At 35.5% G+C, this 18320-nt stretch overlaps 2 protein-coding genes across 4 annotated transcripts in view; one reads left to right on the forward strand and one right to left on the reverse strand.

The window, feature by feature from the left end:
• Positions 1-18320, forward strand: part of LOC307133598 (craniofacial development protein 2-like) — a 1416430-nt gene that overhangs the window by 1290152 nt on the left and 107958 nt on the right. The window lies entirely within an intron of this gene.
• kmt2ba (lysine (K)-specific methyltransferase 2Ba) overlaps positions 1-18320 on the reverse strand; it is a 47474-nt gene that overhangs the window by 27228 nt on the left and 1926 nt on the right. For all 3 annotated transcript variants that reach the window (XM_079828948.1, XM_079828949.1, XM_079828947.1), the window contains exon 2: positions 492-555. In XM_079828948.1, the coding sequence (XP_079685074.1) occupies positions 492-555 (64 nt within the window). The remainder of the gene's footprint in view (positions 1-491; positions 556-18320) is intronic.

Raw genomic sequence — 18320 nt, forward strand, 5'->3', positions numbered from 1 at the left:
TTACAATTAAAAACTATTTTACTGAATATTTATTTTTTATTTAATTATATTTTATTAAATATATTATTTATTATTCTTTGGTAACACTTTACAAGGTTCTATTAGTTAACATTAGTTAATTCATTAGTTACCAAACTAACAATGTAAAATACTTCTAAAGCATTTATCAAAACATGTTATAGTATGACAAAGCCTTTTTTGCAACTTATCAAAAATTGTGATAATACTGTATACCATGAGAAAACTTCAGCAATTATCATAACATGAAAATTTGATACCGTCACATGCCTATAACTGATATTGTATACAATAATAATACCGATGACTGCCTGATCAGGTACCACTAATTAAACATTAAAGGAGAATACAAGAAAAACACTTTGCTTTAGTAGAATGACAAATCTAGCACATATAAAAGCAAAGCTCAAATTAAAAATGTTTGCGTTTACGTCATCAAATAGTTTACACATAGAAACAGCTGAAACACTCACTTGAACCTTGTCCAGAACGCAAGGACGATTGACCGTCCACTTTAAAGCCTGTGAAGTCTCCTTCCTGAGAAAGAAAGATGAATAAAATATAACACCACAAAACCACATGTAGTTTTACATTTTTAATCACTTAGCATCAAATTCAATTAATATATTATCTGTGGAAATAGAAGATTTAGGACTACAAAATCCCTGCTCGATTGATAACACTTATTATACAGAACAAATATTCAACAAAACAACCATTTCCATGAATACTAAGGCCAGGCTTCAAACACAACACTCGTTTTTTCAATGCGAAACATGGGATCCCTGCTCCATCCCTCGAATATAGTGAGCAGTGAGAAATGCTGACACAGAAGAAAACAGTCCTCATCACAATACCAAATTAGTTAGGTTAGGTTAATAAAATTGACAGAGTCTGAAAGATGAGACTTTGTTTCATATCAAAAGTAACAAAGCTTATTGCGATTTATTGGAAGTTTTGTTTATTCATCAATTGAAAACAGCTTAGTTTGAAAGATTAATTCTGGGGATTTAAGAATCGATATCGGTTCTTCACAATTATTAAAATTGAGAAATGAAACTTTTTAACCCAGCCCTATTAGCCAGTGTTAATTCTTGATCCACCATTCCAGGTAAAAGGTTCACAAAACAATTCACAATGAAATGAACTATGCAGGTCAGTCCAAAATGATCATGGAGAGTGATCTTATTCCGGTAAGACTTTAGATTAGGGTCAAATTCTCACTACCAACCTACCTACCTACCTACCTACCAACCAACTTTGACTTTTGCCTCAATAAACTCCTAATTACTGCTTAATAAAAGTTAGTAAGGTAGTTGTTAAGTTTAGGTATTGGGTAGGAATAAGGGATGTGGAGCAGAATAAGGCATGAGGGCTCGACAGTGCGACCATTTCCCTCGCATTTGTGACTAAAAATAGATGTATTTTGGAGCATGTGATAAAAAAAATCCCTGCGGATCAGTTTTCTTAAATGCAAGATCATAAAAAGTCTTCAATACCTTAACAGGGTTTTTCCTGGGTCAAAAATGGTCTTCGGTGGTGGTTGACACACACACACACACTAGGGTGACCACCTGTCCCGCTTTGCGTTGTACCGCACAGCATTTTCACCCCTTGTCCCGCATGTCGCATATTGAGAAAATGTCCCGCATTTTCACCAGTCTTTTGATTTTTAATGATCATATTGAGAAAACATGCATGCGTTCTTTTGCCTTTTTAAGAAAGCATTTTATTTATTATTTTTGCGGCATCGTTTTTCACCTATATTTTACAGCGCTTCGTCAGAAGTAACATCCCGCCTTACACAAATACAAAAGCCATTTTTTAAACCATATCCAATGGTTGAAAAGAAAGGAGTAAACACGGTCACTAGTAGGTTTTGACGGCTGTCAATCAAAATGTGGAGCGGTGATTCGTTCCATGTGTTCCCTGTCAGAAAACGAATGGATAGTTCTGTATATAAATGAATATATATATATATATATATATATATATATATATATATATATATATATATATATATATATATATATATATATATATATATATATATATATATATATATATATATATATATATATATATATATATATATAAATATAAATAAAAACTACAGTCCCCCCCCCCCCAAAAAAAAATATTATATATATAAAATATAAATAAAACAACATTAAATTAGTTAATCTTTATATATATATATATATATATAAGATTAACTAATTTAATGTTGTTTTATTGGTTTCATTATTTATTTAGTTGGATTTTAGTTGCACTTGGTCAGAACTGTTTCGAAAGTAGTTATCTGCATGATGCCTGCTGCCTTTGGGCTCAGTGATGTTGAATTTAAGATTATACAACAGTTTCAGGTTATGTTTTAGTGTTGCTAACATGTCCCACATTGTCCCACACAAACTTAGTAATCGTCCCACATTTGGTTTGTTTGATGGTGGTCACCCTAACACACACACACACACACACACCCTACCCACGTGATCTGCGAGCGCAATACTGACAATACATTTTAAAAAATGCTAGTAATTTTGATCATCTTATTTTGATATCTCGTATTATGTATGATCTCTTACATCGACGTTTGTTTCTTTTGTTCCTCATTTTTTACACTATTTAAAGATAATTGTTTTGGTATATAATCATATCAATATTAAAAAGTAGCATTAAAAATTAACAAATAACCAAATTTTCTGCCATATGCAATTTAATAAAAATTATCAGCTAGCTAATAACAACTTTCTTCTGGTTTCACCTCACTCCAGTCTAAACTAAATGATTGTAGGCTATTTATTTTACTACACATACTGTTGATAATTAAAAAGAATTCTTACTATCCACTCTTGCTAAATTGGGTAAGCACACCTGTGTTCTCATTTCAGATGCGTTCTGAATAAATTAATAAACTGATTCGTTAGTTCAGTGTTGGACAGATCAGTTGTTCTAACCAGTCGTTAAAATGATTCGGTTCAAAGGAGTCATTATGGCAAATCGGACATTAGCAGACGCGTTGTGTGCGAATCCCGTCTGTTAGAACATCGCGAAAGATGTCAACGCACAGAAAACACTTCATAACTGAATATAATTTGTTTCCCGTTTATTGAAAGTATGCTTTATGTCCGCTGGTCAGAGAAGAGTCAACATTTTTTGAGCGCAATTCACACCCAGCGGTAATTCTAGGAAAAAATTGTCCGAATGTGCCACGTGCAGCATGGTTTCGGTCTTCCGACCTTTTGATTTGGATTAATATGTGAAATATGAGAGAGCTAACACTGATTATTTTGAAGACCCAGAGAGTGCGCGGGGGAGGAGCTCTCTGATCGTTCTCTCTGTCACTCAGTCACAAGCGCAGCATCTATTCTACATCACTCATAAATTACAATAACTCATCAAATTAGGCTTTGGCGGGACAAAAAACGTTTTGGCGGCCGCCGAAAAACCCTGCTTAAATGGTATAACAAGCCTCTTAATGATCATTTTAAGGCATCTTATATTTTGGGGATGGAAAAACATAAATCGGTAATATACTGCCTAATGTGATTAATGAAACCATAGCCTTTTGAAGTTTAATAAACAAATGTGAGTTCTCCACATCTCAAATCCTGAACGTGGCGCTAGGCTCGCACAACAGTGCTTCAGAGCAGTTCGCAAACAATGAATAGCACACATTTATGCCAAGCGAATGCTTATGAACTAATGCTGATCTATTATGACAATCTTTACTTTACTATGTTTCTATTGTAATATGTACATACAGTTGTAAGAATGCATATTTTATCTCCCTCATCTGAATTTGAATGAGCATCCTGCAATAATAAAACAGACATATCAAAATAAAAGTATTGGTGTATTTTGGGCTTGTTTATTAAATAAAAATAAATTTCCACCTCGGTTATTATTTACATTTACATTTAGTCATTTAGCAGACGCTTTTATCCAACGCGACTTACAAATGAGAGCAATAGAAGAAACTAGAACAGTCAAGGGCAACAATATGCAAGTCTGAGTTAATCTAGCACAGAACACAGGACAGATTTTTATTTTATTTTTTATTTTTTAAATAAATTAGACAGACAGAAAATGATTTGGGTTACACAAACTGTATGTAATAAGGGCGGAGCGATTTTTGTGATTAATTCAAATGTTATGTTTTTCACGGTTTTGAACAAAAATGCTAGCAAAAGTTGCATGTTGACAAATGACAAAAGAAAAGGATCTGACCACATGATGGTGCGCCTTATTAACAGCTCTTGTGTGATGCGCTCAGTGAACGTAGAACACGTCACGTCAAGCGGATGTTCACACAGAATGACGTGGTCAGTGGAATGGGGAAAAAAGTAAAGATATTAGACGCCAGCTGAATCTTCCAACTTGAGCGGCGCATTTTTAGACTGGTTAGACACTGCTACACGAGACGCGAGTGCAACAGACGTGTGCAAACGCATTCAGCAAACATAAAAACAATAGGACAAATAGCTCAATGGAAAAACCTGTTCATGTTTGCATGATGGTGACAGGCTGAAAGGTGCTGTTATTTGTTTTTACAAAGCATTTGCTGTTAATAATAGCCTATTACTGGTACATTGCGATTACTTTTTGGCAAAAAAATATTTAGCATTTCTCTTATATTATATTATTTCTGAGTATATAGGATATGTTTAAGATACATTTGTACAATATTTGCCTTCATATTTCATGCATATTTTCTGCAAAGATATATATTAAATAAGTCATTTTGTTTTACATTTACACCATGTTGATCACTTTAGATGTGTGCACTTGGAATAGAATTTTTTTTTTACCATATGGTTAATAAAGAGAATTAGGGATGCACCGAATATTCGGCCACCGAAAATTTTCGGCCGAAAATGGCCCAAAAGTGCATTTTCGGTTTTCGGCCGAAATACTTTTATCACCGAAACAACACGGCCGAAATGTTGTGATGACGCAAACAGAAACCGCGACCTGCACGTGCTTGTCTGAAGCAGTATATTTGAGAAACACCCACGTCAGCTCCATGTACAAGCACTGACAGCCAGAGCTCATGTTCTCGATGAGAAGAGGAACAGACTTCACTGTGAGTTCCCACACAAACATCGATCAACATGTATCACGAAATTCAAACGATAAATGCCGTTTTGACGCTCTTTAATGTGGCATCACTGATCACATCACAGTTCAAGCCGCGGCGCGCGCGCGCGTGAACGCGATCATCTGTGAGCGCGATCGATCATCTCTTCCTTAAGAATAAACATGAATGAACATCTAAGGTATGTTGAGGATACATTAACACTTACTGTCACGTATCATATGTGGTGTAATCGCTCAATCAGTGTTTCAACAGCGAAAAGACGTCAATATAACTTTTTGTAAACTAGCCTAAATAATGTCATGCAACTTTAGCATCACATTTACCTCAGGCAGTCATTCAGTGTCCACAGAATTTTATTCACTAGAGTAAATCAACTCTTTCACTAAATATATGACCTATATTAGCCGTTATATTCATTATATTCTACTTAACCTGTTAATGATATCTTGATTATTTCATGTATGTTTAAATAAACCTGTCATGAAAATGACAGACACTGTGTATAAATGATTATATTTCAACAACGAATTGGAGAAAAAACTATTTTATTATTAGATTATTAGTTATTGCAAAAACTGCCTTATGTGAAGTTTGCATGTTTGCGTACTGTTATTTGAGTGTTGATTATTAGACCTAAAAATAAATAGCAACTGAATTTAGGCTAATAGTTTGGGCTCTGTTGTTAACCTTTAATATTAATGTGCAAGTAAGGGCTCCCTATATAGTTTACAGCAATATCTTCAATACACTTTTAGTTATAATTTAATTCATTTAAGGACAGATACTTTTTTTTTCCCAGTAAACCAATAAAAATAAATAAAAAGTCATTTTGTAAAACTGCTGTACCGAACCGTCAGTTTTGTGTACCGTTACACCCCTATTCTACAGTTAACATATGGGCTATGGCAGTCTTTGCTTTGATACACTATTATGTTGAAGGCCTACAGAGAAAATAGTTTTATCTTTAAGCAGTTGCACTTGTTCTGAATGCACTTTCTTGTAGTCCTACAGAGAAAAATTTAAAATGCACTAGACATAAATGTACTTTGTTTTTATGAGAGAACATTTAATTTTAAAATCTTTCTGTAGGCCTGTACATTATTATTTAATGCACAAATGAGTGGGGTCAAGTTAAACATTTTAGTTTGAATTTTATTTTATACTGTGCATTGTTGCAATGTGCTAAATAAATATTGGCATAATTTGTAATTGATTTATTCTTTGAAACTTTAATATTAATTTATGCAATTACAATGCCTTGATTTTAGTAAAGTTAGTAAACAGTCATAACCATAAATGTAATGGTACTAATAATTGGCATAATTTATTTCGGTGTTTCGGTTTTCGGTCTTGGTTTCCTCTTTTTCGGTTTCGGCCAAGAATTTTCATTTCGGTGCATCCCTAAAGAGAATCATATTGTAGTTACGTTTTTTTAAGGTAAAAAAAAATCAGTCAATAGTTCTGAAAAAAAAAAAATTTAAATGGAGATTTTATTTTTTTTTGCCAAATCGCCCAGCCCTATATGTAATTTAATTTCCATTTAATTAAAGTAAAAAAAAATTGCTTCTGTCTGAGATGCCCGGTCACAGAAAGGAAAGACATTATTAAATATATAGATTTGACTAGTATCAGTGTTATTATAGCCAACAAAAACTTAAACCATAAAATATCTTTACTTGTTATTTAGTTTCATTAACCTGATGTATCAAACTAAAAATTGACATAAAAATTAATAAAACTATATACAGACATTTTTCAAAATAAAAAAGACAAAACAGAATTACTAAAACTTTTAACTAAAATTAAAATGAAAGCAGAATTAAACTGAATTCAAAATATTAATAACTATATAGTATCTCAGTGATACTAAAATAACACCAGTATGGCAAAATCTGTTACAGTGTGTTTTATATATAAATGCAGCAATAGTTAGTTGCGCCCCTTAAAAAGTTAACTAAAGCCAGGATCTTTTTTCTAAAGCCAGGACCTTTCAGAAACATGCAGAGCAGTGGGTGCTATACTCAGTCAGGAATCTGAACAAAAAAAAAATAGGCATCATTGATGTAAAATTGTTCAAATTTATTCACAAGATGTCAATAAACAATTTTTTTTCCACTGAGGTGATTTTGAATTTTAAAAAAAAAACTGAGCAACTCCTTTAAGCCACAAATGTACCTATAGTATAGGTACAAATGTACCTATACCTATAATATGTAACTACAGCAAAGTGCAACAGAGCATCAGTGGTAACAACTTCATAACATCAGCAAACTTAACAATAAAGGGTAGGATATTTCCAAAATACTTATATGCATCACACAAACTTAAAATAGAATCTTTAAATCTTCAATCTAATCTATCAGCCTCTCTTCAAATACATCAGGGAAATATGTCTACACAGACAAAAATCAAAGCATGCAAGCAAGCCAACCATTCAATGCTACTTACCACTACTCATGAGTCAAAAGGATTCAGACTTCAGAAATCAAGTTCAGTTTTTCATATCCCCATAAAGTGCAACTGCCCTCTCATGTAAGGATGATGCAGCATAGCCGACTGATTGCAGATACCTCAGAATTTCAAAGCACAGATTCGGATTGCATCAGTCTACAATGTGTGATGTAAAAACACAACTTTTATACTGGTTCAGCTTTGAATCAGACCGCAACATGATTCACTGTATTAGCTATGTTAAGGCTGGTGCTCATTACAAAAAAACTAAATGTTGATAAGGGACAGAAACACAAATGTATTATAGGTTTGCATTTCTAAATTAGTTTTCATATTTCCTATAAATTTCAGTTTAGTTTTTATCTTGTGAACCCATTTCTATTTAGTTTCAGCTTTAGTCATGGGCGTAGATTACTTTTAATAAAACGTACATTCGTCCCCCGCACTTTACCGAGTCTCACCGGTCCTAGTCGACCCGCTCCGTGGACGATTCGAACCGGCGTCTAGTCGCACCGCTCTTACTGGCCTACGTCTGTTACATGGGCAAGTTTGTTTATGTAGAAGCCAATGTGAATAAATCTAGATTTAAATTCAAAGACACAAAATAATCTATACATGACCTGTCATTTTATTCATATCCAAAAATGAGGCGATCTGAACACCATGGAGTGCTAACACTCTCGTGCAACACTCTAATTCATACTCAAAGCCAGAGGGCGCTCTCACAGAAAGTCCAAAACGGATTCGTAGAAGTAATCACGTTCCAAAGGAATTCACAGCACTGAACCAGCAGCTGAATACAAATAATGATGACTGATGAAACGCGACGACAAACACATGATTTCGACAGTAGATGGTTCATGTGTGTTTTTCAAGCCATCTCAAGGTATTTATTGACAATAAAGTATATGAATAATGCAGTGCTAACTGACATCCTTTTTAATGTTTAGTATCTTCTGCTCACCAAGGCTGCATTTATTAGTATATAAAACAGCTGTATTCTATGTGAATATATAGTAAAGCGTAATTTATTCCTGTGATTAAAGCTGAATTTTCAGCATCATTACACCAGTCTTCAGTGTCATATGATCTTTCAGAAATCATTCTAATATGAGGATTTGCTGCTCAAGAAATATTTATGATTATTATAAAAATGTTGTGGAAACCATGATGCATTTTATTTTTCAGGATTCTTTGATGAATAGAAAGTTAAATGAACAGCATTTATTTGCATTAAATAAAGCACTTATTAAATAGAAATCTTATAAATGTCACGTGATCATTTTTTGATAAATAAAATTATTAATTTCTCTCTTTTTTTAATCTTACCACAAAAGTTTGAATAGTATCATGGTTTCCACAAAAATTAAGCAGCAGCACAACTGTTTTCAACATTGATAATAATCATAAATGTTTCTTGAGCAGCAAATCAGCATATTAGAATTATTTCTGAAGGATCATGTGACACTGAAGACTGTAAGGATGTTGAAAATTCAGCTTTGATCACAGGAATAAATTACTTAAATTATTTTTACTATATATTCACAAAGATAACAGCTGCTTTAAATTGGGATAATATTTCACTGTTTTACTTTTTTTACTGCATTTTTTATTAAATAAATGCAGCCTTGGTGAGCAGAAGACTTCTTTCAAAAACAATTGTAATTTTTAAACTTTTCTAAACTGCCTTGTTCAGTGATATTTTTTTTAAATTGCATAAAATCCATGGGTACTTAATGCACAAGTGTTTGTAGTGCATAAACCAATCATAAAATTGACATAAAATATAGGGGAAAATATTATACATATTAGTGGTTATTGTTCAGCAGTGTTTTTGATATCTTACTGAATTAAAAGCAAGAGATCAATTAAATCTGTCAATTAGACAGAGGTCAGAAAAAAAAACAGGTATTACACCTGACATTTTTGTCCCCCTCACTTCTGAAAAGATGGCTACGCCCCTGGTTTTAGTAATTATAGTTTAGCAGAGTTAACAGCACACTTCCAGAGTAGACATTTAATTTCAGTAAAGTTTAATGTTTGCACAGTTTAGAGTTAATTTTTATTAGGGATGCACCGATCCGATACTCAGTATCGTATCGGCTCCGATACAGCCATTATTTGCAAATCCGATACGGTGCGTATAATATTCTGTTATTGTTAAGCCCTAGTGCCCCACAAAAAACACAAAAACATTATAAAGCATCATCAATGCTTTGTGCACTAAATTAAGTGTTCTGGAGGAATTCCATAGTTTAATGTGAGGTACAGATGAAAATGTAAGTCATTAAATTCAAGTTCACGTAAATGCTTCCATCTGCTGCGTCTGTCAGTCATTCTTCATTCAGCATTCAAACTGCGTGTCGCGTTCGGTAACAACTCTCAACACGACGAAACTCTCTCCAAGATGATTCAATGTTACTGTTATTATACTTGATCTGTAGATAGCGCTCTATGATTTCGCATAAAATGAATATTGTATTGTTCCTAACACACACTGAAAATTTTAACTGTTAAAAGAAAAGGCTCAATAAAATATCGCAAAGATAGATACACTACGAATCGATATCTCTTCCCTTTGTGTTTTGAAATTTCCAATGTGGACTGAGCGCTGCGGCTCCATGTTGCATCAAGTGCATCATCTTGCACACGGGATGCGCATACACGCTTTGTGCCGCTCTGTATTGGAGCCTTTCATATTATAATGCTTTTGAACAATGAAAGATTATTAATAGCTTTTCTTGTCCTGCCATATCTATAATATGTTGCTGCCTCATTAAAAAGCTGCGCTATACATTTAAAATAAATTTCTTTTAATATCTTATAGGCCCTATTTCTATAAACATATTTAATTTTTTTTCATGAATGTATTTTACAACGTGTAACATTTTACCAGATTTATGCTTCACTTTTATTTACTCCCCACTAAATGTTTTTTTTTCCCACTAAATTTTTTGATTTAATGAATAAGTTTGGATTTAGATACAATTATTGTGCACTCAATTTTTCTAGAGTAACTTTTGCTTATTATCCACTAATCTAGTTTATAGTAGCATTTGTCACAGATTGTGATTAAATATTTTTTTTAATTTGTTATTTTTCTTTATAATGAAGTATTTAGTAGATTGTGTTTAATACACACTGGCACCCGACTGAGCCTGGTTTCTCCCAAGGTTTATTTTTCTCCATTAGGTCACCTAATGGGGTTTTGGTTTCCTTGCCACTGTTGCCTCTGGCTTGGCGTGCTCAGTTGGGGACACTCAATTTTTCAACTAAACATCGAAATACATCTAAATAATAAACTAAATTAACCATTTAAACTAAATTACTGATCAAATTATTGATCTAAAGCCCACACTGTCACTGTATGATACTTGAAATTTTTCCAGAATGGCTATAAAGCTGAATAAAATTATGCTGCATCATTTTCCTGTTTAACACTGTAAAGCTGCTTTGAAACAATCTACATTGTTAAAAGCGCTATATAAATAAAGTTGACTTGACACAAAAGATGGATTATCAGTTCAACACACTGAGGTATAGAAATTCTACATTACATTTTTAAAGCTGCAGTCCGTAAGTTTTTCCTCTGTCGCCATCTCTGTTTGAAACCCGCAATTGCAGTTATTTGCGAAGTTATCATCTGTACGCGAGTTGTGCATCGCCGGCACCTTCGCGCAGATTAATCTAATGTTTTGAGGAATTTGTGCGGCTTGCTGTCGGTCACAGCACCGGTGTGGATACTGTACTTCAGAATCACAGATTCTACATCTTGGAGAATAACCTAAATAAGAATTTCCACCGGAAAATGTCATCTGAACAAGTAGGGTGAATTCAGGTTGATTGGGACACTTTTTGCCATTGAGATGACTGGGAAATAGTGTCCCATTCAACCTGAATTCACCACTTTTGGGTACAAAACATAACAATAAATCACGCTACCAACGGGTGATTAAATCTAACGATCGCTTAGCTCACATCACACCGTGCAAATTATTATTATTGTTATAAATTGTTAATGTTAACAGCCTTAGAATTGCGTGACTGCGTGTATTTAGTGTGTATTAGTGTTACCTGTAGATTCCGTACAGTCTATCCTTTTGCTTTTGACCACGGGTGAATCTCCAGATGTCACTGCTGATTGTAATCCAGAAAGGCCCAAATGACATCAAAATGATAAGTTTAATTACTCCAGAAGTCCAGATGCTGTGAAAAAGGGGGGGGGGGGCTTGGGCGCTGAACATGCTGATTGATTGAGCTCACGCAGCATTTTATTTCAACCGGCATTTTAAAGTCTTTTGCGAGAATCGTTCTGCGTTCAGTAAATATCCGTCTTGCTCTTTCTGTCTGATGGCACGCGTTCGTCTCAGCCATCTCACGGTTAATTTCCATAATAGCTAATAATAACATACTTTGTCTTATTTTAAATCTAGCTTAACGAGCTTTCAGAATACGCTTTAGTATCAGTGCTCGTCTCTTTTCCGCCTTTTTGTTAATTACCTCTTTAGTAAACCAATACATAACCAGCAAAAGCAGCGCTGCTTGAATCTCCTCTATACTTGTTATTGTTGCAGACAGTATTGCACAAAAATTATTCCTGTCCGTCGCTGACTGGGAGGAGCAGTCGCACCGTGCGCAGTCCTACATCACCGGACTAATTTGCCTAATCTTCTCAGTACTTTAGACCGCAGTGGAAACGCAGACAGTAGCAGGTCTGGGGGGGAAAAAGTTCCTGTAAAAAAAGTTCCTGGTACAAATTGTTCCGGGTAATTACGGTGGAACCGGGGCTTATATATAAACATTATTACAAGCTTACCGTTGTGAATGGGGCTATGGTAAGGAGATAGTTTTGAATACTGGCTTGTTGTGTACTTGCTCAAATTTATTTTGGATAATTTTTAACCAAAAAAACAGACTGCAGCTTTAAACAAAACTGCATTGGTATCAGATTGGTATCGGTATCAGCCGATTCTCTGAATTTTTGGTATCGCATCAGATTGGTTCTGAAAAAATGGTATCGGTGCATCCCTAATTCTTGTGCAAACCTCTTAATAATAAACAAAATTGTTTGAGATTGAAAAATAACCAAACAAATGCAAATTAAAAGTATAAAAGTAAACATTATTCATTCATACTCATTCATATTAAAGATGAAATCTTGTTAAATATGCCTTGTTTACATGTTTAAACTGTTAAAACCAGAAACTGTTCAAGTCATCTACAGCAAACACAACCTGCTGTGAAGCCAGTGTGATTAAATAATTAAGTGTAAATGCAGCGCGCGCGTGTGCGGTTGTGTTCCTGGTATTCCCTCAGTCACTGTAAAAATATTTTGTTGGTTTAACCTAAAAAAGTAAGTTACCTGGTTGCCTTAAAATTTTGAGTTCATTGCAATTCAAATTTTGAGTTAATACAATGAAGGAGATTAGTTTAATAAATAGAAACTCAAAATAATGTTGTTATCTGAACCACATTAATTACTAGTTGATTTGACAAAAGATAAAAAGTTGTGATAAATCACAAAAATAATTTTTTACAGTGTCTGTTGTGTAAAACCAAAGGTTTTCAGCATGTCACCATCATGCAAACATTACATCTCATACATACAGTAATACTTCTTTACAGGTTTTTGCATTGTGCTGCCTTCAGTTGTTTTTCTCTGTACACATGCACTTGACAGACGTGTTTGGCTGTTGCACCAATGTCCCACACATGCACACGTCATTCAAAAAAACGCAGCACTCAAGTTATAAGAAGTTTAACTTCAGTCTCATAACCTTCCATCATTTCCCATTCCATTGCCCGGATCTTGTTTTTATCACCCAGCCCTACTGCATGAACTTACATGCATAAAGCACCATCTACAGGTATTTCCCTTTTATGAACAACACAATTATTTATTTGTATTTTTATTTATTTTTTAAAAAACCTTGCTGAAACAATGAAAGAAATTAGGGATGCTCCGATTAATCGGCCGCATATAGGTATCACCAATAATCACATTCTACGACTCAATTGACAGGCACTAAATTTGGCCGATTTCACGAACCGATCCCAATTTGATGACTTAAAACAGCAGTCACCTTTCATGTTCTAAAGAAATATCACGTAGAGGAACAATGGCTAGAGGATTTAATACAATGGACCTGAATCGCTGCTTCTGTCATCTACTCTCGGTGTCTGAGGCAGGGCTCAGGCAGCTCTTCCACACACACACACACACACACAAAGCAGAGAGCGACTTCTTGCAGTATCCTTTCAAAATCCCTGTAAAGGCAATTCTGAGATTTGTTTCTAAACACATTTTAAATGTTAGAAATGTATTGCTGAAACACATTACAAAGACTGTGAACTGTGTAGTTCTGAATTCAGAAGTAAGACCGTTAAATAGTTTTTCACCGTGGCTGTGTTCAGGATTTTCTGGGCAGGGCTAAAACGGTGGCTCGATGACGCACTGGAGCCACTGAGCATATGGCCCCTCGCCCTACACTATCAAAACAGTTGATGACGCACTGGAGCCACCGAGCCTTGCTCCTCCCCTAACACGATCATAACTAGAGCACATTCGAATCAGTTCGCCCGCTCGATCGCGAGTTACTGTCAGTACTGTTAGTTACTATAGTCTACAACTTACAAAACAAAAACGATGATCAAGAAGCGGTGGATTAATTTTGTGAACAGCAACCTTGATGGAGAGCTGAGGATCACCACCGACGCCTGCCTCTGCAGTGACTATACACCGGATAGTTTTACAAACTTTAACCGGAGACAACTGGGATTCACTGATAACCGCTGCAGAACCGACTATCCCCCGCCCAGGCCTTCATCCTCCCGTCCCGCCGACATCTGGTGCGTCGTGATTAGGGCTGTACGATTAATCGAAAAATAACCAAAACCGACATTCAGAACCTCTAACCGACGTATTTCGGTTTTCACGTGACTCCGCCCCGTCAGTCACATCAAGTGCAGTTTGCAGGTACACAGAGAGATGCAGGAGCGGTTAACTGTGTTTATAGATGCCCAGAATCACTATAGTAACTGCATGTTTTACACAGTTTATACAGGTTAGTTAATTGCTGTTCTTATAGCCTACGTGCTGACACACACACACACACACACACACACACTTTCGTGCTCATAAAGTTTGTCAAGTATGCGTTTAAAGGCTTGCCAGTTTGAACATTTAAAGCGATTGTGCACTATTCAAAAACAACAATACGGAAAATGTATCCGTTCAGTGCTCAGCCTTTTTCTGTGACACAGAGAGCCGAGCCGCGTCGCATCTTTGACAACACGCGCGCGCCCTGAAGGCAGACCTCTTTCACCTGTGTCCTCACAAAGCTTGTCATTTGTATGTAGTTTAAGCCCTGCCAGTTTGAACATTAAAGCGAGTTTTGACCGTCAGATGTGTGTTATTGAACTAATGCCTGATATATTGTGACACACGAACACTCAGACAGAAGCTCGCACATCACGTGAAGATCGCGCACAGAGAGCAGCGCAGAAACGCAGTGTCAACGCTGTCCTGTGACTTAATATATTTGAATACCTTTGAAGTAAAACCACAGCTTCATAATGAATAGAGACAGTAAGAGTAATTCACACACACAATCCCTCTCTCATTTATGCATTCCAATAAATGTAATGTAGGCCTACAGTGTTAATTTATCTGTATCTGATGTACAACAAACAGAAATCTGCCCCATAGACAATAACTGCTGAAAGTGAACTGTTTCCTTCAAGTATTTTAAAATCACAAAGAAATGCAATTTTTCATTAGAAAAAAAATTCCACCATACATATTAACAGTACAAACCTTATCAGTGAACTTACTCAAAAACCTTGAGGGCAAAAAAAATAAATAAATAAAAAAGCAAAATAATAGTTCATTAATCGTAATCGAGGTAAAATGTTAAATTAATCGAGGTTTTTATTTTTGGTCAAATCGTTACAGCCCTAGTCGTGAACATAGATGGTCGTGATCAGTACGTGAGTGTTGTCTTGTGTGCTACGGCAGCTTTCCTGCGAGTGGGCGTGGTTCGACGCCGACAGCGGACACACCCCCAGCGTTTGAGAGCAGAGAATGCTGTTAATTTTTTCAAGTTTTTGATAAGCTATTTTATGTACTTGGCGGATTTTTTTATGATTCATATTTGGCTGGGTGGTTAATAACACATTTATCTGTGGTGTGAGAAACTCAGAACACATGTTTAGTTTTGACTTTACAGGGACTTTAAGGGAATTTTCCATAACTCGCTGTCTAATACACTGAATCAATGCCATTGAAGTGAAACATCAGCTTCAGCATTACCCAGGTGATACGCACATCGACTGAGCCTTGCAGTGGTGCTTATAAAAAAAGGGGTGTGCAATATATATAGTCTACTATAATATTGTGTTTGTCGTTTTAACAATGTGCGATCTGACATTACGAGAATGCTCCTCATTTTACAAAACCGCGTACACTACGTGATGCATTTCGATAATTTCGATATATTGTGCAGCCCTACTGCAAAATGAATATTTGTTGTAGCCTGACATGGGAACACACCATTGGCAGGGCTCAATCCGAGAGGCGGGATAAACGGTTGTCTTTCAAATTCCCTCTGCACGCCATAGGATAGCGCTACCTACAACCAACCGGAGCGTTATCAGTGGTGACGACAATCATAGGGCCCTATGATTTCCGCGATTACGGAATTGTGGACGGAATCGCGGAATTGGCATATTAACGTGGAATCTATTGTTAACATATTTGGAATGAAATGCGGTTTTGTGTGGGAGAAGAACGTATGTCTGGGGAAAATGCAGACCAGGGGAAGCAAATCTGGGCAACACAACCCCTCCCGTCATTTCAGCTCCTCCTTCAAAACAATGAAAGTGTGGCAAAGCGGCTCTCCACGGCTCTGCTTTCGTCAGCGAAAAAGTTAAGAAACTCAACGCTAAGCCCTCAGTACCGAGCCGAGCAGTCCCCTCGCGGGGAGTGCTTGCTGTGTTTTGCCTTGTTTTTAATACACTTTAAAGTACTGTATCAGGGTTTTTCCTGGGTCAAAAATGGTCTTCGGTGGTGGCTGACAGACATGGTCATCCATACACACGCACGCACGCACATTAAAAAAGTACCCTACCCACGTGATCTGCAAGCGCAATACTGACAATACATTTTAAATAAATTCAAAGAAAGTTTGTAACTTTTGCTTATCTTATTTTGAACCCACATGAAAAAATACTATAGTATATTATAGTAAAATTACTCTAGTAAATACTATAGTGTTTTTGAACCGTACTATAGTAAATATACTACAGTAAATTAACAAAGTGTAGTAAATACTCTAATATACTACAATATACTACAATTTACTGTAGTATCTTTACTATAGTATGGTTCAAAAACACTATAGTAATTTTACTATAATATACTATAATATACTATAGTATTTTTTCATGTGGGATACCTTGATGTTTGTTTTTGTTCCTCATTTTTACACTATTTACTGATAATTGTTTTGGTATATAATCATATCAATATTAAAAAGTAGTATTACAAAAATTGTCTGCCATATACAATTTCATAAAATTATCAGCTAGCTAATAACTTTGGTCTGGTTTCACCTCACTCCAGTCTAAACTAAGTGATTTATAGGCTATGTATTTTACTACACATTATGAACATAAATAAGCTGAAAGACTGTGGATAATTAAAACTAACTCTTACACCCACTCTTGCTAAATTGGGTCAGCACACTTGTGTTCTCATTTCAGATTGTTCTGAGTAAATTTTAACTGATTCGTGAGTTCAGTGTTGGAAAGATCAGTTGTTCTAACCAGTCGTTAAAATGATTCGGTTCAAAGGAGTCATTATGGCGAATCGGACATTAGCAGACGCGTTGTGTGCGAATCCCGTCTGTTAGAACATCGCGAAAGATTTGTCAACACACAGAAAACACTTCATAACCGGATAGGATTTGTTTCCCGTTTATTGAAAGTATGGTTTATGTCAGCTGGTCAGATAATCAGTCAATGTTTTTTGAGCGCATTTCACACCCAGCGGTAATTAAAGGAAAACATCGTCTGATAGCGCCACGTGCAACATGGATTCGGTCTTCCGACCTTTTGATCTTGATTAACGTAATATGTGAAATATTAGAAAGCTAAGAATGATTATTTTGAAGACAGAGAGCGTGCGAGCGGGGGAGGAGCTCTGATCGTTCTCTGTCACTCAGTTACAAGCGCAGCATCTATTCTTCATCATTCATAAATCACAATAACTCATCAAATAAAGCTTTGGCGGGACAAAAAAAATTTTTGGCGGCCGCCAAAAAAATTTCAATGTAGGAAAAACCCTGTGTATGGAAAATAATGTCTTAAATGAATTTGAAGATGAGATGCACGGGACAGCGCGTCTGATCCGCATCATGTTCGGCAGAGGTAGATCTTAAAGTGACAGTAGCACTGATAATGTCTGTCAATAATGTTCAAAGAACAACAGGAACAGAAGATTGTAGCTTTAATGATGAGTCATCTATATTTCACTTATTATTTATGCTGTTAAGAAAGGTGTTGATAACTTTATTCAATTTCTGTGTAGACTATGTCTGACAGGAAAGGCCACAGGTATATATAACATTTATTATAATGGGTTTATGTAAAGATTGTTTTAAGTTCAATTAAATTAAAAGTTGTTATTTTTTAAAGCCTAATAAATGTTGAAATTGGTAGCTTTCAGTTATACTGTAATGTAACGTCATCA

Source organism: Gobio gobio, assembly GCF_949357685.1.
Source record: "Gobio gobio genome assembly, chromosome: 11".
Classification (NCBI taxonomy): Eukaryota; Metazoa; Chordata; class Actinopteri; order Cypriniformes; family Gobionidae; genus Gobio; species Gobio gobio.